The sequence below is a fragment of the Rhinoderma darwinii genome, chromosome 5 (assembly GCF_050947455.1).
Source record: "Rhinoderma darwinii isolate aRhiDar2 chromosome 5, aRhiDar2.hap1, whole genome shotgun sequence".
NCBI lineage: Eukaryota > Metazoa > Chordata > Amphibia > Anura > Rhinodermatidae > Rhinoderma > Rhinoderma darwinii.
Window position 1 is genome coordinate 127608685 of NC_134691.1, and position 26271 is coordinate 127634955.

At 45.2% G+C, this 26271-nt stretch overlaps 1 protein-coding gene across 1 annotated transcript in view; it reads left to right on the forward strand.

The window, feature by feature from the left end:
* Positions 1-18688, forward strand: part of LOC142651595 (beta-Ala-His dipeptidase-like) — a 42499-nt gene extending 23811 nt beyond the window's left edge. The window contains exons 8-13 of the mRNA XM_075826494.1: positions 1043-1127; positions 3215-3375; positions 8513-8677; positions 16550-16691; positions 17268-17415; positions 18285-18688. Coding sequence (XP_075682609.1) covers positions 1043-1127; positions 3215-3375; positions 8513-8677; positions 16550-16691; positions 17268-17415; positions 18285-18411 — 828 coding nt within the window. The 3' untranslated portion in view covers positions 18412-18688. The remainder of the gene's footprint in view (positions 1-1042; positions 1128-3214; positions 3376-8512; positions 8678-16549; positions 16692-17267; positions 17416-18284) is intronic.
* The last annotated feature ends 7583 nt before the right edge of the window (positions 18689-26271 follow it).

The window sequence follows — 26271 nt, forward strand, 5'->3', positions numbered from 1 at the left end:
CGGCCAAACTCGTTTTGGCCGAACTCGGCAAAAAAAATTCCGGTCCGCGACGTCGGGAGACATTCACTGTGCATGGTGCTGAAAGAGTTAAACTGTTTCAGCACCATGGACAGTGACTTGCGATCCCAAAATACATGAACCTGTAAAAAAAACCGAAGTTCTAACTTACCGATTACTCCTGTCTCCTTCCTGCAGTCCGACCTCCCGGGATGACACTTCAGTTCAAGTGACAGCTCCAGCCAATCACAGGCCAAGCACAGGCTGCAGCCAATCACAGGCTGCAGCGGTCACTTGGACTGCCGCGTCATCCAAGGAGGTGGGGCTCGATGTCAAGAGAGGCGCGTCACCAAGGCAACGGCCGGGAAGTTCTCGGTAAGTAGGAACTTTATCTTTTTTTTTTACAGGTTTTTCGCTGTTGTGTTCGGCATTCACTGTCGAGGGTGCTGAAAGATTTAGCTCTTTCAGCACCTTGGACAGTGACGGGCGTCGACAAGCCTCATCTCTATGATGCCGGCTGCGCGAAAATCACGCAGCCGCGCATCAGACACGGATGACACACGCAGCTGTCAAATAGTGTTTGCGCGCGCAAAACGCTGCGTTGTTTGCGCGCGCAAAAACGCAACGCTCGTGTGAATCCGGCCTTACATCGAATCCGTCAGTCCCAGCAACCTGACAGGTTCAGTGTCGACGGGTCACCCAGGATCCACTAGTAAATGATCACATCTAAGTTCATAACTTAGATGACGTGATCGATTACAGGTGGATCCTGCGTGTCACAGACACTCAGGACCCGCCAACACTGAACCCGTCAAGTCCACGGGACTGACGGATTCAGTGTAAAAGAAGCGATACAGCTGTTCTGTATAGAGAATACAGAGCAGCTGTATCTCCAAAAGTAAAACAATTTTTTAATTAAGACTAATTACAAAGTTACACTAAACACATTTACTAATCTATTTATTTAAAAAAGAAAAAATTTACCCTCAAAGGTGTTCATAGCCTTTAAAACACTAAATATTGTATTGCTCTAACTTATTCTTAGGTGGAAAGTGGGAAGAAGGATTTGCATTCAGGAACTTTTGGTGGCATCATCCATGAATCAATGAGAGATCTGGTATATCTTTTAGGTAATATATGATGTATGTTATGTCAACACTATCCTTTTCTATCTACAGTAGAGTAGCAAGGAGGCACTTGCCCTAGATGCAGAATACAGAATGAAGGGGGCCCATGCTGCACCCCTCTTAATTTAAGAAAAATGAAATAAAAAAATGTCCATTATATATTGTATAAATCCCATTCGTCCAGTAGATAATGGCCAGTGTACTTTCCCTCCTTGCTCCTGACTCTTCTTCAGCTTCGGGTGCATCAGGACCCAGTACAGCGATACCCAGAGCTAAAACAGAGCCGAGAGCAGATCTGGAGTTTGAATTAAAAAGGTATTCCCCAAAATTTCAATTATCACATATCCACAGTCTCTGGCGGTGGCTCATCACCGCCATGCGCACAATTGGGGATGAGATGTTCTCTCACAATGCACTGTACCGCCTGAGATCTCTGACATTCTCTTCCTTACAATGGCCCTCTCCAGCCAATCAGTCATAGCTCCTCGTGACTCCCGCTCAGGATTACAGGATTCAACCTCCATCAGTCTGTTACACTATCACGTCCTCAGACGCTCAGACCCCGTTCATGTCACATTATCTCTGGCCCACTCCTGACCTGCTCCACTGTGTCACCAATGGCGACCTGGTCACTGACAGGTAACTTCTTCCCTAACCTCAGTCATACGCTTTGGCCCCGCCTCCTGTAGGTGCATTTGCCACGTTCTGCAAACTGTAGCGTTCAACTTCAAGGGACATGCCACCATAATAATGACATCCGGGGCTGGACCAAACCACAGCATCTTCCGTTTAACACTTGATATATTTAGATAGGTATTACCCTCTTACAATTTTATATATAATATGTTAGAGTAATTCACACTAGGTGTACACCACCAATTGTCGATACATAGGAAAAGTAGTGTGTTTCATCAATGTAAAAAATTATAAATAATAAATAATAAAAAATACTTTATTATTGAATTGTTATTAAAAACAATGTTAGATGAAAAGTGACGTTGTGCCAAAGTCCCCTAAATTGGCACACTATGACAAATTATGTCTGTATTGAAATGCTCCGGGGCTGGACCAAACCACAGCATCTTCAGTTTAACACTTACCTACAGGCTTCTGCGGCTGCAGGACCTACACATCCTGGTCATGTGACCACAGGTCTTATCTACATATCACACAGTAGCACATTATCACATACTAATGTAGTTTTTCCACTAGGTGGCAGCACAAATTCAATTCAATAATGTCGTTTTGTCACTAGGTGGCAGCAAAGCACTGAAATTACATAGAACTGATGCTAAGACAAACATTTGAAAACACGTTCTTGATCTTGAACCTGCAAAGAAATTATATAAATAAAAGTAGAGTTACATTCACATTAGATGCACCGAGCTAGCCTTACATCTATACAGTATCAATAATGGTATTTTCTGACCTTCAGTATATTAAAAAAATCTTAACGCCTCTACACATGACTGTACTTAGGATCCACATCACACAGATCTCGAATATGGTGTTAATGCATTTAAATGGGGCCATTTATACAGCCATATAAAAATGATGTGATATGTGTAGAATTTTTTTATGCAGAAAAATTGTAGCATGCTCTGATGCCATATCTTGGATCAAGTACTCCCGCAGAAGAACGGTTTCCAATGCTTCTAGTAGAAAACTCGGTTCTGTAATACAGAACTTTAACTAGAACTGTATCACGCAATACAATGCACAATATGGTTTCTGTTAGGCCTAGTTCACACTGAGTTTTTGGCAGGAATTTTGAGGCAGATTTTGATCTGCCTGCACTTTCTTTGCCATGTTTTTTGCGGCGTTATTCGCAGCGTATTTCACCCGCGGCCATTGAGTGCCGCGGGCAAAACAACATAGTGAAAAACGCTTTCTTTGCCTCTCATTGATGTCAATGAGAGGTCAGAGAGACCGCTTCTGCCTGGAAGGCGATTTTGGAAGTTTTTTGCCATGGTTTCCGACCCGGTTTCTGCGTCAAAAAGAGCGCCAAAAAAAACTCTGTGTGAACTAGGCCTAAATAATAATAAAATTGTAACTTTTTTTATTTGAACCTCTTTTTTTCCTGTACACAGCCAGCCTTGCAGATACATCTGGACGCATTCTCATCCCCGGAATTTATGATGATGTTGCCCCATTAACTGAGGAAGAGAATATATTGTATGAGAGTATAGATTTTGATATAGAGGAACATAAAAATAACACAGAAGTGAACTCATTCTTATACAACACTAAGGTACGAGAAGTCTCCAGCATCATATAATTTCCCATCTCTTTCATTCCTATTCTGCTTTTTTATGCATTGAATAATATGTTTTTTTTCCATTATTAATGCTGATTGCATATACTTAACATCCCCACGATCCATCCACAAGGGCGCAATTAGTGTACTCAACAACAATGAATATATTCAAGGCTGTCTATACTGACCAGGGCAGAATGTCAGAATAACTCCATATGCTGCCTGCATGCTATTGATTAGCTAAAGCATCATTAACGTATTTTTTGCTGACCGGTCACAGACAGTATAAGTATAAGCACAGCGGGCAAATAAAATATTTTTTAGAGTAGTATTTCAGGGGACGTTATTACCTTTGACATTTTATAGTCCATTTCATCAATTCTCATTTTGATTAAATACGATGTAAAGGAGAAGGGGCCCTCCAATGCTATACTGTGCACAAATATAGACAGTGCAGTTGTGTACCCACCATAGATAAGGGTATGCCATTGCTGTGCAGCGTATGAGGTGCAGGTGCTTAGTGCCAAACTGTGCCTGGCCCATTTCTCAGTACCAAATTTGGTGTTTAGGAACAGAAATAGCTCTCCTCCTGCCTATATTCCCCCCCCCCCCCCATCAGCTCCACCCACAAAGGGCTTTGGGCACTCCATCTTTCTTGTTTAGACCTGATCCAATGTGATCTCCTCACCTTAAAGGGGTTTTCCCATCAGAGACATTTATGACATATCCACAGGATATGTCATAAATATCATATAGATGCAGGTCCCACCTCTAGAATGGGGCCCCCTAAGCCCTGTTCTGCCGCTGTATGTTACGGCAGAAGCAGGTGAATTAGACCGTAAGTCCCATAGAATGGTAGTTACGGAAACAGCGAAGCTCGCATGCTACGCTGCTTCCATAACTGCATTAAACTACTATTGTAGTTATGGAAACAGCGTAGCTCAGCAGGCTACGCTGTTTTCGTAACTCCCGACCATATAGTCAGGAAGTGGCCGGGGAGGCAGAGGGAGCAGAAAAAGGTAGAATGGGGTTTAAGGGGCCCCGTTCTTGAGATAGGTGCGGGTCCCAGAGGTGGGACCTGCATCTATCTGACATTTACTACATATCCTGTGGATATGTCATAAATGTCCCTGATGGGAAAATCCCTTTAACATCCCAGGAGTTCCTTGACCATTCACTTCCTCTTATTATTGTGTAATGTATCATCCTAAGTAGAATCCCTGCAGCAGTGAACCATGCAAGACAATATCCAAACTATATAGACCTATAATAAGGTTCAATTTTGTCAAAAGCATTTCAATTTCCTTTTTATCACATATGATATTTCAATGTTTTACCAACATTTATGCACAGTAAGACATCTGCCCTTCCTCAGGCCCCCCATGTAGCACTAGTAAAAATGTACACATAATTACACCAGAGTTATGTGTACTCATATGTAAAGTATGTGTTTTCATATGTAAACCCCATAACGACCATCGGTGCCCATCAGCAACTCCACGACATGACAGCAGGGTGCCAAAGGATTTTCACGGCAGCCGGGGGCCTAAGGAAGGCCCCTAAATCTGCCATCTTTGCACTCCTAATAGGCCCTGCCAGTGGTAGGGCCAAATAGGACGCATGTGAGTTTTAGTCTAATCGGATCCTCAAGTCCTCTTGTGGGACTAAAAACATTTTATGAATAAAAGTTAAATAAAAAGTTATGAAAAAATAAATCCTTTTTTAAGATTTTCCCTTTAAAAAAAAATGTTTTTATTTTGCAAAACTAGCAAAACATAAAAAAAACTAGAAAAATATGGAATTTTAGACAGTGCCATAATCCCCCACATCCTCCTTGTAGATTGTGCCATACAGCCCCCAACACCTCCCCCTTGTAGACAATGCAATACAGTCCCCACCTCCCCCTTGTACCCAGTGCCCCCAAACAAAAACAAAAACTGTACTCACCGAGGCCCCGTTCCCATGACGAACTGAGCTGCTCCACAATTGGATCCTGTAGCCTAGTACAGAGTTTCCCAACCTTTTCGGACTCGAGGTAGCACTGGAAAAATTAAATTTCCTCAGGGCACACCTACCAAAATTGTTTAGAGAAAGACCGAAAACGGCTAAAAAAAAAAAAGCACTAGGGTATGTTTACACACGTTTTTTGTAAGGCAAAAAAATCTGCCTCAAAATTCCTTCAGCAACTAACAGCATTGTTTCCCCTTTATTTTTCTTAAGTCGTTGAAGCGAATGCAAAAGACGCAGGCAAAAAAGCACCAACCGAGCGCTGCCGGTATTTTCTGCCTCCTATTAATTTCAATTGGAGGTCAGAGGCGGAAACCACTTGAAGACGATTAGCCCCCCACTCACAGTAAAATGACTATCAGCCCCCCACTCACAGTAAAATAACCATCAGCCCACCACTCACAGATTTCCCCTGTAGGTAGCGACACACAGCCCCTTGTAGGTAGCGCCACATAGCCTCCTTTTAGTCAGCACCACACAGCCCCCTTGTAGGGTGCGCCACACAGCCCCTTGTAGGTAGCGCCACACAGCCCACTTGTAGTTAGCGCCAGACAGCCCACTTGTAGGTAGAGCCACACAGCCTCCTTGTAGGTAGCGCCAGACAGGCCCCTTGTAGGTAGCGCCAGACAGGCCCCTTGTAGGTAGCGCCACATAGCCTCCTTGTAGGTAGCGCCACATAGCCTCCTTGTAGGTAGCGCCACATAGCCTCCTTGTAGGTAGCACCACACAGCCCCCTTGTAGGGTGCGCCACACAGCCCCCTTGTAGGTACCACCACACAGCCCCTTTGTAGATAGCGCCACACAGCCCCCTTGTAGGTAGCGCCACATAGCCTCCTTCTAGATAGCGCCACACAGCCCACTTGTAGAGAGCGCCACACAGCCCCCTTGTAGGTAGCGCCACACAGCCCCCTTGTAGGGAGCGCCACACAGCCCCTTGGTAGGGAGCGCCACACAGCCCCCTGGTTGGTAGCGCCACACAGCCCCCTGGTTGGTAGTGCCACACAGCCCCCTGGTTGGTAGCGCCACACAGCCCCCTGGTTGGTAGTGCCACACAGCCCCCTGGTTGGTAGTGCCACACAGCCCCCTGGTTGGTAGTGCCACACAGCCCACTGGTTGGTAGTGCCAGACAGCCCACAGCCCCCTGGTTGGTAGTGCCACACAGCCCACAGCCCCCTGGTTGGTAGTGCCACACAGCCCACAGCCCCCTGGTTGGTAGTGCCACACAGCCCACAGCCCCCTGGTTGGTAGTGCCACACAGCCCCCTGGTTGGTAGTGTCACACAGCCCACTGGTTGGTAGTGCCACACAGCCCACAGCACCCTAGTAGGTAGTGGCACACAGCCCCCTTGTAGAAAGCACCACTGTAGCTCCTTGAAGGAGCGGAGTCCCCGTGTGGCCGGTGATTCAGCTTCTGGAGCGCTCCTTGATGTCTCTGTCCATATATGGACAGTGACATCAGGGGAAACTCCTGAAGCGGAATCCCCGTCCACAGCGTTGCCAACGCTGTGAACGGGGATTCCACTCCAGGAGAAGCTCCTGTCGTATGTGTTCATTTATGGACAAGGACGTCATTGGCTTCTCCTGGAGTGGAATCCCCGGTCACAGCGTCTGCAACGCTGTGCACGGGGATTCCGCTGCAGGAGTTTCCCCTAATGTCACTGTCTATATATGGACAGGGGCATCAAGGAGCACTCCAGGAGCGGAATCCTCGACCACCACACAGTGGCGCTAGTAGATAGCAGAGCAGGGAGATACCGCCCTCATGCCTGGTGTCGCCGCTAGCAGCTGCTATGGCTGCTACAGTGAAGAAGCGCCCTGGCGGAAAGGCGACTGCAGAGTCACCGGGCCCGGGCGCTTCTGAAACAAGCAGGGGAAGGGAGCCAGCGCAGCACCCCCTTCCACCTGCTGGAGTGATGCGCCCTGTGCGAAGGCACAGGTCGCACACCCCTAAGGCCGGCCTGTTTATACCACACGATGACTGCCGAAAAAAACATACAAAAATATGGCAAATTTGCTGTTTTATTCCACTCTCCCATAAAATGTATAAAAATGCTGCCATTAAAAATACAACTTATCCAGCAAAAAAAACCAAAAAAAAAACAAGCCCTCAAGCGGCTTTGTCAATGGAAAAATAAAAGTTATGGCTCCTGGAATTTGACCTTAAAAAAACAAAAAAAAATTGCTTGGTCCTTAAAGAGGTATTCCCAGAATGGACAATTATCACCTATCCATAGGATAGGTGATAATTGTCTGATCGCTAGGGTCAACACCGCTGAGACCCCCACCAATCGCAAGAATGGGGGTCCCAAGCTTCAATATCTATGGGACTGACGGAAATAGCCGAGTGCTGTAATTGGTTGTTTCTGTCATTCCTATAGACTTTGAATGGAGTTGCAGCACACATGCTTGACTGCAGCTCCATTTAATGTCTTCCTCACTGCAGTAAGGAGAAACACGTATTTCAGGACCACGTTCTTGTGATCGGTGGGGGCCCCAATTGTCAGACAATTATCACCTGTCCTGTGGATAGATAATAATAGTCCATTCTGGGAATATCCCTGTAAGGCCCAAAATGCATTTAGGAGAATAGGTAATTATGCACTTTGCAGCACTGAGGGGACGACAACAAGGGGAGAAGGTACCGGGGTGCACAGGCATCACACAGGAGAAGGGACCATATGAGGTTCAGGGGTGGAGAATAAGTATAAATCTAAGGCATCAGACATTCTGAACCTACAGGACTTATATAACTCTTCCTATAATGTGAATAAGTCTTCATGCTGCGCATTGTCAGCATATGCTGAGTGAAAGTTTTACACAAGACTGTGGAGTGTTAACTATGCGAGGTATACAGTGACATTTTATTAGCACCATTACATCTCTCCTCTGGTCTTCATTCAACATACAGTTTATATATTGTGTGCAATAGCAAAAAAATAACTTCTCTGATATTTTGCTAAGAAAGATACATTTAAAATGAGGATCCAAGTGCCACCTTGTGGCCATCAGTGGTAAAGCTTTTGTTTATTAAATTTTTTTTTAGATCTAACCTGCAATGTACATTATATAACAATTGTAGTTGACCCTGAGCATGCCAGTAAAATAACATTTAATCTCTCATGTAGGATGAGATTCTACAGCACATGTGGAGATATCCCAGCCTTTCCATCCATGGAATCGAAGGAGGATACGCTGGCATTGGGACCAAAACTGTCATACCTTCAAAAGTCATTGGAAAGTTTTCAATTCGACAAGTTCCAAATATGCAAATCCCTGTAGTAGAAAAGCTGGTGAGACAGAAGTATATCTTTAGTGTCAGTATAATGCAAAAATGTGTAATCGCTGAGTCAAACAACTTGCACACCGTGAGGCTCAATGCACACGATGCATAATACAGTACCGGCATTGTCAATGAGATTCCAGGAAATCTCATGTTCACATTGCGGTATTTTTCAGGGGGGAAAACTGACCTGCGGTGCGTATTCTAAAATCCGCAGCATGTCAATTTATCTTGTATTTCTGACTGTGAATTGTATCTGCCTAATACTAAGGAAAAACGCACCAAAACCCTCAGCAAGAAAACGCACGGATTTACGGATCAAAACGTAAAGACCTCACCAAAAATCGCGCGATCTGGTGCGGTTTTTGCCTGTGAATTTCCTGCGTTTGCTGCGGTTTTGGTGCGTATTTTGCGCAGCCTAGGAGGAAGCACATTGGCAAAATATTACTGCACTTCTATCAGTAAAGCTTTATGAACACCAAGATACGTGTGAATGGATCCTCTACAGTATCACACAGAATCCCTACAACTCAAATGTATAGATCCGTTGGTATTTATGTGCATCCATATGGTGCCTCCGTAGGGAAAAGATATAATATCTGATGCAGCAATCCACTTTTTTTTCTGTCAGATAGCATTTAAATTAGACAGAAAAATTTAAAGAGGCTCTGTCACCAGATTTTGCAACCCCTATCTGCTATTGCAGCAGATCGGCGCTGCAATGTAGATTACAGTAACGTTTTTATTTTTAAAAAACGAGCATTTTTGGCCAAGTTATGACCATTTTTGTAGTTATGCAAATGAGGCTTGCAAAAGTCCAAGTGGGTGTGTTTAAAAGTAAAAGTCCAAGTGGGCGTGTATTATGTGCGTACATCGGGGCGTTTTTACTACTTTTACTAGCTGGGTGTTCTGACGTGAAGTATCATCCACTTCTCTTCAGAACGCCCAGCTTCTGCCTGATCACGCTGTGACGTCACTCACAGGTCCTGCATCGTGTCAGACGAGCGAGGACACATCGGCACCAGAGGCTACAGTTGATTCTGCAGCAGTATCAGCGTTTGCAGGTAAGTAGCTACATCGACTTACCTGCTAACGCCGATGCTGCTGCAGAAACAACTGTAGCCTCTGGTGCCGATGTGGCCGACACGATGCAGGACCTGTGAGTGACGTCACAGATCTGCACTGTCAGAAGCTGGGCGTTCTGAAGAGAAGTGGATGATACTTCTCGTCAGAGCGCCCAGCTAGTAAAAGTATTAAAAACGGCCCGATGTACGCACATAATACACGCCCACTTGGACTTTTACTTTTAAACACACCCACTTGGACTTTTGCAAGCCTCATTTGCATAACTACAAAAATGGTCATAACTTGGCCAAAAATGCTCGTTTTTTAAAAATAAAAACGTCACTGTAATCTACATTGCAGCGCCTATCTGCTGCAATAGCAGATAGGGGCTGCAAAATCTGGTGACAGAGCCTCTTTAAGACAGTATGGTCCCAGAAACTTCTATGTGGCATATTATTGCTCCATACAATTCGGCAAAATATTCTGAAATGAGGAGCCAACATTTAGAAAAGTGTGTGAGCTACCAATGAATGTTTTATTTGTTTTATATTTTTAATCATATCTTGTCATAATCAAAAAGATTCATTTAGAAATGTTTACCCACTAATCTAAAGGCCGTTTTACACCGGCCAATAAGCGGCAGGTGCAGCGAGCGCCGATCAACGAGACATCATTGATCGGCGCTCATTTGCTCCTGTCACTTGGAGCTATGGATTGGGACGAGCAGTCGTTACTCCGATCGCTTGTCCCCATACATTATCATCATGTCGGCAGTGTGTGGGAGATGTGATGCCAACAACGAAAATCTTTTACTTTTTTAAAACGATACGATCAGCAGATAATTGACCATTTGCTCGTTCATTTGCTGATCGTTCCCCTGTTTACACAGGGCAATTATCAGCAACGAGCGTTATACGAACGCTCATCTGCCCAATAATCGTCCTGTGTAAAACCCCCTTAAGTGGCTCATCCACTTCAATTGCTGCTATTGACGTCCTTCCAATTGAATGTCCACCATGTAATGCTACATTTCCCCTGCAGCAATTTTCTCCGGCGATAACAGCTGATCTCTGGGAGTAGAGAAGCCGGACCTGCAGCGATCAACTAGTCACCCGGCTGGTTTCCATACAAATACGGGTTGTCTTGAGATAACCACTTTAGGGCTAAAGCTAGCTATACATTAGGAATTTCAGATGGCTTTAGTCTGAACGCATTTTCGTTCACGGTTGGTTTGTGGAGGTTGTAGTTTTGGATGACAAATGGCTGATCGGTCTCTGCATTGATCTGTAGCCCGGTATGGGCTTCTATTGATGAGATGCAGCTCTGTTGTTTCAATGGACTGCAACCCACATTTACCAAAAAAAAGAACATGGCAAATCAACTTTTTCACACATATCTGTCTTCAGTCAGCGTCTGTTACGCTCGTTCGTGTGACGAAAAGGTGGCAACAGTCAACAGAAAATTATCTTAATCTGGCTTTTTGTCCAACCAAAATCTCTAGTATATGACCAGCTTTATTTCATACGTGGCAGAATTTTTGCAGGCGTTTCTGTGACTGTCCCATTCATCTGAATGTTGTTTGTATGTTTAGTTATTACTTCAATAAAAACGATTGAAGCATAAAAATACCTACACATGCTGCAGAAACAGCCCCATCCAGAGCTATGGAAAGAAATTTCTGCAACAAATGTGCCGTGTGTGAACATACCCTACTTGGGTACCTGACCCATTGTACATCTATAATTAGCAGCACATTGAGGGTACCGTACAATGTAGCAGAGGCCGTATGCTGCCGAAACTTCGCTCACTTGTGGTGCCCAATGGCTGCACAATTCTGACAGTAATTCCCAGCAAAATTGTTTATTCCAAAATTCTTAATTTAGTCAGAATTGCATGTTTTAAAATATTGTACATCAACAGTCAACATTTAGAATAAATTTTTTAGGGTCAGTTCACACGGTGGATTTTGCGTGGCGGCTCCCGCTAAAAAAACTGCTGCGTAATTATTCCTGCCATCGGCAGGAAGATTCCTTATCCCATTGACCTCATTTGGAGGTTCGAGCAGAATCCGCCCAAAGATAGGGCAGGACGCTTCTTTTTCCCGCTAGCTGAAAAAATCAGCTAGCGGGAAAAAGAAGCGTCCGACTCCCATTGAAATGAATGGGAGGCTGAATTTTTACCACCTCAATGTAAGCTAAACAAATTAAGCTTATACCTTTTACTCTTAAAGTGACCCTCCAGTCCCCCCAAAAACAATTAACTAACGATTGCAAAATGATTTTTGTCTTACCTGGTGTCCATCTCTTTCTATCATCTTCCTCCATTGCCTCATTCTCGGTCCCTGTTATCTTCTTTCCAAGATGGCCGCCGATGTCTCAGACTTGCATAGGCAGCGTTCTATGCAGGTTTGAGACACGCCCCCTCCACGTCGGATTGTCTCGGGATTTATTTATTTGAAATAAAATAATGAAAAAGGACTGTAGTGGGGGGAGTATTTAGTTCAATAAAGTTTTGTTTTTTAGTAATGGAGGTCTCTAACTGACACTTCCATTACTATCGCTAGGGCTTGGTGTCAGCCAGAGATGTACTATTTCAACTTTGTCGGACACTGACCCTTCCAAACTATTACCCCAATACCAAATGCAACAGGGGTACCGGGAAGAGCCATGGGACCATCAGGAGCGGAACATCTGATGTGACAGGAAGCCTCTGGGGCGGCCGGCTGGTATTTTTATAATTGGAAGGGACCAATAGCCATGGACCTTTCCATCCTGCTAATACCAGACTGCGGCTGTTGGTTTTCCTTGGCTGGTTATGGAAATAGGGGGGGGGGGGGCGGTCACGCTGTTGTTTTTAATTAATGAATTAATTTATTTATTTATGAAAATGGTTCCTTCTGTCTGGTATTATCAGGACAGGAAGGTCCCAGGAATGGCTATTGGTTCCTTCCCATTGTAAAAATAGCAGCCTGTAGCCACCCCAGAAGCTGCCCATCACATCAGATGGGCTGCTCCTAATGGTTCCCGGCACTTCCCGGTACCCCTGGTGCTTTGGGTAACGGGGTAATTGTTTGGAGGGGTTAGTATCAGTTAAAGGTGAAATAGCACATCTCTGGCTGACACCAAACCCTAGCAATGGTAATGGACGTGTCAGTCACACACCTCCATTACTAACGCTGGTCTACAGTAAAAAAATGTTTTTCATTGAAATAAACACTCTCCCACTACAGCCCTCTTTCACAATTTTATCTCAAATAAATAAATCCCACGACGATCCGATGTAGTCCAACGCAAGGGACCCTGTAAAAAATAAAAAGAGGCAAAAGAAATACAGAACACAGATACAAGCATACAGTGCTATAATTACCTCCTGAAGATGAGTCCTGACGTTCCCGGCGCTGTCGTCACTCCTCTCTCTTCTCTGACACTTCTCTAGTTGGAACCCCTGCAAAGTAACCAGCAGGGAAGGCGTCAGTAGTGATGGACCAGCGCTGCCGTCCTCAGTGCAGGTTCATCAGAGGACAGTTAAGGAGGAGGGGGCGTGTCTCAGTCTTGCATGTGGAGCGTAATTTGCAAGTCTGAGACATAGGCAGCCATCTTGGATTGAAGATAATGGGGACCGAGAACAAGGCAACAGAGGTAGATGAAAGAAAGAGATGGACACCAGGTAAGTTAAAAATCATTTTGCAATCGTCTGTTAATTTTTTTTGGGACTGGAGGGTCACTTTAAACATTGGATTACATTACAATCCTTTATTTGCTGCCCAAATATGTATTGTCTGATTATCTCAAACACATTCAAGCCAAGTGTAATAACTACAAATTCACTAGATTAGGAGGAGCGCCCCCATTCAGTCATGGATTTTTATATTAAATCTCTGGCTGTGATACTTTTTCTGTTCTTATTCCATGCTATCAAAACTTTCCAGCATTGTCCTATCCGCGTAAATTAAATGCACCAAACACTTCACTGGTAACATTGCATGCCAAAATATCAACAAAATAAAATCTATTATGGGTGAAAAAAACGGAGCATGCTTAACTAGAATTAATGGGGCTCCATAGCAAAGCTAGCAATGGTTGTTAACAGTAAACTCATACCTCCCAACCGTCCCGGATCCGGCGGGACAGTCCAGGTATCTCACCGCTGTCACGCCGTCCCGGGCGGTCTGTAAATGTCCGGCTGGGCGCTGCATCAGAACAGCTGATCGCTGCTGACTGCAGCAGCGATCAGAAGAAGGCAGGAGTCTTGCGGCGGTGTTCTCACTGGGATCGATGCCAGCCCGTGAGTGGACTCCCGGGCCGGCATCGACACCAGTGAGAACGCCGCTGCAAGACTCCTACCTTCGTCTGACGGTGAGTGATGGGGCTATTCACGCGACCGATATTTTGACGGCCCGGGAAACCTGGCCGTCAAAAAATGGGACATGCCCTATTTTCGGCCGTTTACCCGGCTCCCATAGAAGTCTATGGGGCCAGGTAATACACGGCCATCACCGGATGTATCCCGAGTGACGGCTGTGTCTTCCGTCGCTCGCGCTCTCTCTCCTCCTCCTCACAGTGCAGAGTTCTTGTGAGGAGGAGGAGGATCTTTTTTTGCTCCCTGTAGGAGTCGGGGATTGGGGATTTCGCTACAGGAGAAGTGAGTGACTACACTGTCCATATATGGACACAGCGACGTCACTCACTTCTGAAGCGGAATCCCCGACCCTGTGGCCGGGGATTCCGCTACAGGAGAAGTGAGTGACTACACTATCCATATATGGACACAGTGACGTCACTCACTTGTGAAGCGGAATCCCCGACCCTGTGGCTGGGGATTCCGCTACAGAAGAAGTGAGTGACCACACTGTCCATATATGGACACAGTGACGTCACTCACTTCTGAAGCGGAATCCCCGACCCTGTGGCTGGGGATTCCGCTACAGAAGAAGTGAGTGACCACACTGTCCATATATGGACACAGTGACGTCACTCACTTCTGAAGCGGAATCCCCGACCCTGTGGCCGGGGATTCCTCTCCAGGAGAAGTCAGTGACTACACTGTCCATATATGAACATTGAAGTCAGTGACTTCTCCTGGAAGGGGGGATGGGTGCAACCTACAAGGGGCTGTGTGGCATTACCTACAGGGGGCTGAGTGGCATTACCTACCAGGGGGGCTGTGTGGCATTACCTACCAGGGGGGCTGTGTGTGGCAACAAATTTAAATGAAATTCATCCAATTTTAAAACGGGCAGGGAAAAAACGGATGCAAAACGGGTCAAAATCGGCCGTCAAAAACGGCAACACGGCCCGGAACAGAATCGGAATGGAGGCAAAACGGCAGGGAAAAACGGCCCAAAACGGCCGTTTTTATTGGCCGACACTCGGACCCTGTCGTGTGAATAAAGCTTACCTCTACCGCTCTCCGTTCTGGCGGCAATGTCGCACCTACAGGGGGACTGTGTGTGCCGCTATCTACAGGGGTGCTGTGTGTGGCGCAATCTACAGGGGTGCTGTGTGTGGCACTATCTACAGGGGTGCTGTGTGTGGCACTATCTACAGGGGTGCTGTGTGTGGCGCTATCTACAGGGGTGCTGTGTGTGGCGCTATCTACAGGGGTGCTGTGTGTGGCGCTATCTACAGGGGTGCTGTGTGTGGCGCTATCTACAGGGGGCTGTGTGTGGCGCTATGTACAGGGGGCTGTGTGGCACTATCTACAGGGGGCTGTATCTGACGCTATCTACAGGGGGATGTGTCTGGCGCTATCTACAGCGGGTCTGTATCTGGCACTATCTACAGGGGGGCTGTGTCTGGCGCTATCTACAGGGGGCTGTGTCTAGCACTATCTACAGGGGGGCTGTTTGTGGAGCTATCTACAGGGGGGCTGTTTGTGGAGCTATCTACAGGGGGGCTGTGTGTGGAGCTATCTACAGGGGGGCTGTGTGGGGAGCTATCTACAGGGGGGCTGTGTCTGGCACTATGTACAGGGGGGCTGTGTGTGGAGCTATCTACAGGGGGGCTCTGGTGGATGATTTTTACATTGACCAGTAGCAGAGTTACACAACTGGAAAAAAAAAATCCCCATTCTGTAACTCTGCTACCTGTCAATTGAAAAGTCATCAACCACAGGATCTCCCTCTTGACTTTCATTGTTCTCAGCCTTTTGGTTTGTCCTGCAGCTGCTGCCGCCGTCATGTTATACCCAAGATAGGAAAAATAACATAAAGACCACATAACCGGATCCATAATATCTGTGCTATCCAGACAGTCTAGCGATCCGCAGTGAGAATGTGCGCTTGTTATTTGCAGAAGGATCTGGCCGTGATTTGATGTGTTTATGCTGAATATTGGGCATGGTTAGGGGGCATGGCTTAAAAATTTCCCTCTTTTCCGAATTCAAAAGTTGGGAGGTATGAGTAAACTGAACTGTAGTAATGTAAACTGCAGCATAACTAAAGAATGGATAGTAGTGTCACATAGTATATTAAATCTTCTGCACAATGGTCGACTATGGCAGAGCTACTGTCAACAAAAAGTATTGATATCCCTGCGCCTCAGCCTCTGGGCCCTGCAGCAGTTTTGATGGCTATAGTCATGCACCGGGAGAATACACATTGCAACTTTAGGACTATGGTGTTATGACGTTCTGGGAGATTTAATAAATTCTAGGGGAATAATAAGCAACAGGGATTACCTATACATAGCTGCAAACACACACGCACATGAGTAGTGAACAGAGAAAAGACACCTTTGTATGCCTAGAACCTCTAAACTGCAAAACTAGATAAGTCATTGATAATATAGTATAATAACCTGCATAATCTCTCTTATAGGTGAAGAAGCATATGGAAAATGTGTTTGCTAAACTAAACAGCCCAAACAGGCTTAAAGTGTCACTGGAAATTGGAGCAATGCCATGGGTGGCTAATGTGGATGATCCTCAGTATGAAGCAGCTAAAACTGCAATAAGAAAAGGTTTGATATTCAGATAAATAAATCTGCTACACTTGGGAAGGGGAATACTTCCAACATCTACATGTTCATTATAGCTAAACTGTAAGTCCTCTTATAGAAATTTATTTTTATAAAATTCACAACTATATTGTCCTATTTTTCTGTAGATCTTAAGACATTTTTCATTTTATAGCAAAGTGCAAAATGTCTAGCACTAAGCGCCTAGTCCTAAATGTAATGGGGAAGATTTACTAAGCAAATTGCAGAATTAATTTTATGCCAAATTCAATGAGTGAAATGACGTAGCTAAGAGGAGTTTTAAAATAAATTGAAGTTATTAAAGATGTGTACCATTTCTGGAGATAAATATTGGTGTATCCAGTCATGGAGTTAATAAATGTCATGATTAACGGTAAGTAGACAATTGGAAATTGAAATGTAAAAGTTTAGTCATATCAGCATCTAGCCATCACTAGTAAATAGCTAAAAAGGTGTCTTCAATGGCTTGGAATATTTACTGACCTTCTATAGGAGTGGAATTATTTGACCATTTCCTTTACTAGCATGCTGTCTAATTATCTCTGTTGGACTTTGCAGTGTTTGGTGTTACACCAGACATGATCAGGGATGGCTCGACTATTCCACTAGCCCGGACCTTTCAGGATCTAACCAAAAAGAAAGTAATGATGCTTCCTATTGGTGGTGCAGATGATGGGGAACATTCACAAAATGAAAAAATAAGCAGGTGAGAAACATGACTTACTTGATAACTTGATGGGTGATTTGTGCCGAGCGTGCATGTTCATGGGGAGGTCGGGAGAGATAACTATCAACCAAATAATCATTCAGCCAACAGTTACCTAATGTTTATGGCTTGCTTTATCCTGACCTTGGCTTCAGGAAGTAGGGTATCACCAACCCTATAAATTGGTGTGAGGCAGAAAATGATTACAGCTTTTATCTGCCTGAATATGGTGTGATTACTATTAAACTGTCTTATTAGGATTGTGCATTTCAAAATGTAATTTTATATTAAGGATTAAAACCAGACTAAACTTGGCTGGCGGACCAGTGAATTTTTTTTTGTGCTTGTATGTTATTGTATTATTGCCTAAACCATGATGCCCATGCATAATTTGTCAGTTTCACACCGGTTGCTTGACATTGACATGGATGGACCACAGGTGTGCACATTTTTTTTAGCACTGCTAATTAGCGCGATTTGTTTCCAGCCACTAATGTAAATATACGTTGGTGTATATACCCTGCCAATGTATCACAGTAAGTGGTAAGAAAGGGGTTAATGCTGTATTTTGGGGAAAGTCGTACAAGCATGACATTTAGGCTAGGGCTACATGGCGACTTTGGCCGCATGACCAAAGAATTCTATGTCACAGTGCCAGTATCGCAGGTAATGAAAGTAAATGTGGCCCAGTTGTTGATTTTTTGTGACTATCTTATCACAGCAGCGCCAACATGTTGGTCACAATGCAGATTGACACAGCGATCTTTGGTTGTACGCCCTGTGTCCCAGCTAAAGTCGCCATGTAGCCCTAACCTTAGACTTGGCCAAATGGATGATATAACAAATGTGTTTTCTTATTTTTATTGTAGATCTAATTACATCCAGGGGACCAAAATATTTGCATCTTTTTTCTTGGAATTGGCAACACTTCATGAAGATTTACAGACAAAAACAAATCCCAAGAAAGTAAAAATCACTCAGCTTATTGGGAGCTGAACTTAAGGAATCCAATGTCTGGGATGCAGACCAGCAGGTCACGTCTTACACTGTTGTACAAGTGTCTTCCGTCAGCAGTGGCTTACCAAACACTCTCCACCGCGATCTTCAGTATTTCTACAGAGTAGAAGTTATTGCTCTTAGATATCAAAAGTGACATTAACGAAGTACTGAAGCAATGCTAAGTGAGTTAGTGTACTATTCTATAAGAACAACTTTGCTGATGTATAATCCTTTATTTTTATTACTGTTTAGTACATGCATTACTACAAACCAATATTGCCTGCTGTGTTTTTCTATGTTTCTATTAGTAACCAAACTTCCATACTTTGCAAGTATCCACGATTTAACTGAACAGTGACGTTAAGGCCTCCTTCTGGAGCGGAATCCCCGGCCAGAGCGTTGCCGACGCTCTGGCTGGAGATTCCACTCCTAGGAGTCCTAATGGCGCTATCGACAGGGGGGCGATGTGGCGCTATCTAAGGGATTGGTATGCTGCTATCTACAGGGTGGCGTATGGCACAACCTACAGGGGGTTTGTGAGGCACTATTTACAAGGGGTGTGTGGCACTATCTACAGGGGGCTGTGTGGCACTATCTACCAGTGGCTGTGTGGCACTATCAACAGAGTCCACTGTGGCTTTATTTACAGAGTGCACTGTGGCATTATCTACAGTGGGTGTGTGTGGCACTATCTACAGAGGGCACTGTGGCACAATCTACAGAGGGCACTGTGGCATTATCTACAGGGGGTGTGGCACTTCCTACAGAGGGCACTGTGACACTATCTACCAGTGGCTGTGTGGCACTATCTACAGAGGGCACTGTGGCACTATCTACAGGGCACTGTGGCATTATCTATAGGGGGTGTGGCACTTCCAACAAAGGGCACTGTGGTACTATCTAGAGAGGGCACTGTGGCACTATCTACAGAGGGCACTGTGGCATTGTCTACAGGAAGCAATGTGGGGCATTATCTACGCTGTTTTTTACGCTACCAGTAGTGGTCAGCACCTGCCTGTAAACAACCAGAGCTGGCCACCATAGTAGTTATCAGCCAAACTAGTGCAGACATTTTTGTTCGTTTATTTGTATGCAGAAATTCTGGGAAGAAAGCCACACCCCATTAGCCACATTCACCAGATAAGCCACACCCCATTAGCCACATTCACCAGATAAGCCACACCCCATTAGCCACATCCACCAGATAAGTCACACCCAATTAGCCACATCCACCAGATAAGCCATGCCCCATAAGACACACCCACCAAAGAAGCCACACCCTGTGTTCCTGGGAAAAAAAATGTTGCCAACTATGAAAACCTTAAGGGTATGTGCACACACACTAATTACGTCCGTAATTGACGGACGTATTTCGGCCGCAAGTACCGGACCGAATCATACTTATGTACGATGCTAGGAGTCCCTGCCTCGCTGGAGGACAACTGTCCCGTACTGTAATCATGTTTTCAGTACGGGACAGTTGTCCTGCAGCGAGGCAGGGACTCCTAGCATCGTACATAAGTATGATGCTAGGAGCCCGGCTCCCTGCACTGTGTTCGGTCCGGTACTTGCGGCCGAAATACGTCCGTCAATTACGGACGTAATTAGTGTGTGTGCACATACCCTAATAGTGGCAAAAAATCCTTTAAGGTTTTGGATAGAACACAAAGAAATCCATTTATATTATTCACAATTTGTCAATTTGTATTCCCCTCAAACTGAACTGGACTGCTAGATTCAGCAAACTGCTTTGGAGCAAAATCTAGCTCTATTCACCTGTGTAGGATCCATGTTGTACAGATGCATTTTATATTCTCATAGACTGCTATAAGCCCATACTACATGGGCCTACATGTACATTAATACGGAATCTGTGAGTAAAGAAATTGTAGCATACCTTATTATAAAGCTACTCTCCCCTAGAAATATTGACTCTAATACGAACCCATAGGGTCTCTGCCATACCGGGTCAGTGAGCTTACAGGCTTGTTTGTGTGAGGCCTTAAATGGGTTGTACACCTTTTCAACTTTCACTTTTGGACTGATATATTTTTTCCTGCTTCATTTGCTGAAATTAAAATAACTTGCCTTGTGAACCCAGTACAGTATAGTTCTGACTCACTATTTCTAGTTATTCTGCAACTAAGGTTCATTAACTTCTTAAAATGAAAATAGCTCTGGGCAAATAAACACAGCCTTTCTGTGTCTTCTGCTGCTTACATAGTTACATAATATGTAAGGCTAAGAAAAGACATATATCCATCCAGTTCATCATATTATTCTGCAATGATGATTCAGTGTAAAACAAAAACCCTTATGCCAATTTTCCTCATGTTTAGGTTAAAAAAATTCTTCCCGACTTCAAATATTACAGTCAAAATAAATCTTTAGATCAATGACCCAGCTCTTGTAACTTGTAATATTATTAAAAAATACCAAGCTAGTCAATAAGATATGTATATAGATATTTTAGTACATAGTCGTGGCAATCACCTAAAAATATATAACTAATAAAGCAGAGGTAGCTAAATACTATTGAAACTTTATTTATTCCCATTAAAAAATATGGATGCACAGAACAGAAAACACATATGAAGCACCTAAGGTATGTTCCCGAACAACACCCTAGAAATATATCACTAAAAGTCCTATCCATGATGTTGTAAATAATGTAAAGATGTCTGCCTAAGACAAAAGAAATCTGAGTAATCCAACTCAAGCAATTGATACTAACAAGAATATAGTAAATAAATCGGGTGTATCTTACCAGATTCCTCTCTTGAACAGGGCGTATATCAACGTTTGATGTAGAACGCTGTCGTAGTCAATCAGAAAGAGGTCCCAATCACAGTAGGCGGTCTGGAGAAAAACGGAACAAAACTGCCCCTATCTCACGCTAATACTAGGAGGAACAACAGGATAGATAGTCAGTTCTGTTACTGACCCTATTCATAAAGTATAGGTAGCTTAAATCAGGCCTTTCCCTAAACCATATACAACCCTAGACTTTACCCTAATATTCCCAATGTGTTTCTTTCCCTACGGGAATCATCAGGGGATTCACAAGGGGTACAAAAAACTATAACACAATTGTTCCCTTAAGTATATTCCAAAGACTAAAACTGGGGTCATGAGTAGTTATGCAAAAAAACATACCAATGCTGGCTCGTGTCTAATAGAACAACAAAAAGCATACAGCAAGGGTCAACTATGCAAAAATACACAAATTCTCATGTCCGAATGAGAAAGGTGTCACAAATAAAAGAAAAAATGACACACATACCCACAGTGGTGGGTTGCACAGAGATGCTCATTCGAAACAGGGATTCAATGGAAACAGGCATTAAGGCAGCTGGGGTCACTAAGAACCGGTGAGTAAGTAGAAGAAAACACTCATAGTGGTGAGTAGAGTACACAAGCTGATACATGGTGCCCAATAACGCACTTTCGGCTCAACATTAAATGTGCATATAAATGCACTATCTCTGCGGTGCTGTTTACACAGAAGGGGACGCTTCGCCATAGCGACATTTGTCTCCTAAATGACAAATGCATCTTCAGCAGTGCTTAGCTGCCTTCTGGAACAGCCTAAATGGCTATTTAAGAAATTTGAACAGAAGTACTTAATCTGCATAGTGGCCCATACCTGAGGCAGGGCAAAATGCCCCGGTAAGAGCTACACATCTGTAATGTTCGTGGCTGCGGGCTGTCAGCTCCAACCTCCCCCTGACAGCCGCAGCCACTTACCTCTGCCGGATCCCGTAGGGTGACTGAATATCCGACTGAGGGTGCCGTCATGTAAATTTGCCCCCAGGTTCCTCGGACCATTCGAGGTTCTGAAGCAGATCAACCCTGTCGCCTACAAGCTTCGGTTGCCTCCTACCCTCAGGGTTCCCAACTCCTTCCATGTCTCTCTCCTGAAACCTGTGATCCTGAACCGCTATTCCAAGATTCCCAGCCCTGCGGTTGCTTCCAGCGGCCCCTCGGACATCTTTGAGGTCAAGCAGATCTTGGACACCAAGAGAGTGAGAGGAAAGACTTTTTATTTGGTGAATTGAAGGGGGTTTGGTCCTGAAGAGAGGTCCTGGGAGCCAGAGGAGAACCTCAATGCCCAAACTCTTCTGAAGAAGTTTCTCTCTCGCTCTGGTCCCAAGAAGAGGGGGCGTAAGAGGGGGGATACTGTAATGTCCGTGGCTGCGGGCTGTCAGCTCCAACCTCCCCCTGACAGCCGCAGCCACGAGTCGGCAAGCGCTGGCCCCAGCCTCCTCCTCAGAAGCGTTCGCGTCCACTCAGCTCTGCCGGACCCCGTAGGGTGCGTGCGCACACTCGTGACCACTCTTAAAGGGGCAGCGTGCGCACCGGACCTCATGGTCGAACTTTGACCCGTGAGTACCCTGGACTATAAGAGGGGTCCAGCCCCCTAGTTCTATGCCTGAGCATTGTGTTCCCTATAGTTTGTCTATGTGATGGCCTCCTAGTGTGTTTCCTCCTCCAGTCCCTGTTCCTGTCCCTATACGTGTTTCCAGTTCCTGTTCCTAGCAATCCATACCTTCCTGGTCTAGCACTGTGCTGCATCCACGTCTGACCTGCTTCACCTCGCCTGGCGTCCGCCTGCTACCTAAGTCCCAGCCAAGCCTGCACTGCTGCTGTCTGAGCTGCCACAGGTACCTGTAGAACTATAGACAGTCACCTGCTCCCTGTTGGCCAGCTGCCTTACCGCCAAGGCGGTATGGCCCAGTGGGTCCATAGACCCTTTGTGACAACATCTTAATGGCTCATTCATGCGCCACATAACATCCAACACCCTTTAGAGACAGTAGTAGACAGGGAGGTTAGAAGAACAGGCCACTTAATGATAAACATGCCCTGCAAGCTTAAGTGGTCAAAAACACCCCTGTTCCTTCTATGCTTGGCCAGTAAATTAGACCTGGTCGTGTTCTGCAGCAGTGAAAATTCCAGATATACTATAAAAGTACACATGTAACCAGTTATTTTAGATCGCAGGCTAAATGATGCATCCAAAATTCAGCTGTTCATTGAGCCCTGTCGGTGCCACTGTGCCCAGTCTGAAGATCCAATCCCTTTCCCTCAAGTATCTCTTTGTCCCAGTTACGCCCCTAACAGAAAGGGTCCACCAAGTCGATCCCTATAAACTGTAGGCAACGTGGGTCCCAGTTGTGTGCCGTATTGACATGATTAGAGATGGGGGTATCCCGAATATTATTGATATCCCCAATGTGGTCGTCTATACTTTGGCAAAATTCCTGGATCGTTCTTTCACACATTTTCCAATTTACTTAGGCTGGGTTCACACGACAGGGTCCCGCCCGAGCCCGAGTGTCGGCCAGTAAAATCGGCCATTTTGCCCGGCCGGTTTGCATAAAGTTTTGCATCCGTTCCGGGCAGATCTGGACAGTGACATCAGCGGCAACTCCTGATTGGGAATCCCCATGTGTTCTGGGATTCCGCTTCAGGAGTTTCCCCTGATGTCACTGCCCAGATATGGACAGAGACATCAAGCGCTCTGTCCAGGAGCGGAATCCCCGAAAACACGGGGATTCCGCTCCTTCAAGGAGCTAAAGTGGGGCTAGCACATAGCAGAGCGGGGAGATACCTCCCTGCTCTGCTATAGTGGTGTCGCTACAGTAGTAGCAGCCGCAGCAGCAGCAGCTGCTGGCGCTGCCATGGAAGGTGTCGCCGGGCCAGGGCGCTTTTAAAACAAGCAGGGGAAGGGAGCCAGCGCAATGCTCCCTCCACCTGCTGTACACCCCGGCCCTGCCACACAGTGTACATTGTACAGCCATTTGTCCGAATGGCATAAACTCCTCCTCCTCACATGCACATGCGCTGTGAGGAGGAGGAGATAGAGCGCAAGCGACGGAAAACCCGGCCATCACTCGGGACACATTCCGGTGATGGCCGTGTATTACCCGGCCGAAAATAGAGCATGTCCCATTTTTTGACGGCCGGTTTTCCCGGCCGTCAAAAAATCGGTCGTGTGAATAGCCCCATTAGGGGTCTATTATTCCTAATGCAGCCGGGTGCCGGCTGATTTATGAACGGCCGGCACCCGGCCGGGAAACCCTGTCGTGTGAATGAGGCCTAATTATTTACTGAGCTCCGAAAAGTTTTACCACCTTGTATACATTTGAATGCTATACAGCCACTGCATCCAAAGCAACCAACTATTTTTCTCCAGCCATTCTGGGTCTGGGGTGTGCAGTGACTGTGGACCAACCTGTCTCTAAAGGAGCGACCTCTTCTATATGTGATCTGAGACGGTAAGTATAAGAAAACGCCCTCATAGTGGTGAGTTCTGTATACAAGCACATACATGGTGCCCAATGACGTACTTCCGGCTCCGTATTAAATGTGCAACTAAATTCCACCCCCCACTGGTGTCAAACGTCATGTGCCGGGGGGGGGGGGGGGACTGCTTCAATTCTGTCTCAGTGTCTAGCATCAGACGCCGTGAGAGGGGAAGATCTATCTTGACATGCACCATCACTGCGGTGCTGTTTACACAGAACGGGACGTGTCGTCAAATATTTGGAGAACTTTCTAGTGTGGGCTATGTCATTTATTGATCTTATGCCAAACCTACTAATAAAGATCAATATACAGGTATATAATTATTTAAAGATATACATATGTAAATATCTATCTAGGTAAATAGATATAAAAAACAAAAATTATAGGAAGCACCTAAAGTAGTGAATAAATAAAGTGGTGTGTTTTATCATGTCACAAAGCCCTGACCTTTGGGATGAACTAGAACAGAGATTCCGAGCCAGGCCCTCTCATACAACATCAGTGTCTGACCTCACCTCACAAAGGCTCTTCTGAATGAATGGGCAAAAATTCCCACAGACACACTCCAAAAACTTGTAGAAAGTATTTCCAGAAGAGCGGAAGCTGTTTTAGCTGCAAAAGCTGTTTTCTTTCTTCTGGAATCTTTCCCTCTATTAAACATGCCATTATAACCCCATTACTGAAAAAAAACGACTCTTGACCCGTCATGTGCTGCTAGCTACCGATCAGTCTCCAATCTTCGCTTCATCTCTAAACTTCTGAAAAACTTGGTCTACTCTCACCTTATCTGCTACCTCTCTGCTAAGTCCATTCTTGACCCCTTACAATCTTGTTTCCGCACTCTACACTCCAGAGACACTGCCTCCACAGACACTGCCTAAAGTCAATGGCAAATACACTCTACTGATTCTGCTGGATATCTCTGCAGTCTTTGACACTGTAGACCACATACTCCTACTTAACATGCTCCACACTATTGGCCTTACGGACACTGCTCTCTCTTGCTTTTCCTCCTATCTCTCTGACCGCTCGTTCAGCGTGTCATTTGCTGGTTCTACTTCTTCTCCTCTTCCCCTTGATATAGGGGTTCTTCAGGGATCAGTCCTAGGTCTGCTCCACTTTTTTTCTCTACACAGCCCCTATTGGACAAACTATCAGCAGATTTGGCTTCCAGTTCCATCTGTATGCTGATGACACCCAATTATATGCCTCTTCCCATGACATCACCCCCGCTCTAATACAAAACACCAGTGATTGTCTCTCCGCTGTCTCTAACATCATGTTCTCTATCTCAAATGGAATCTTTCTAAAATTGATCTCCTTGTGTTCCCACCATTTACTAACCTACCTAAACCTGATGTCTCCATCTCATTATGTGGCACTACCATAACTCCTAGGCAGCCCGCTGTCTTGGGGTTATTTTTTACTCAGATTTTTCCTTTACTTCACACATTCAATCACTTACACACTCCTGTCACTTTCACCTCAAAAACATCTCCAGAAACCGCACTTTTCTTACTGTGGAAACAGCCAAACTCTCTCCTC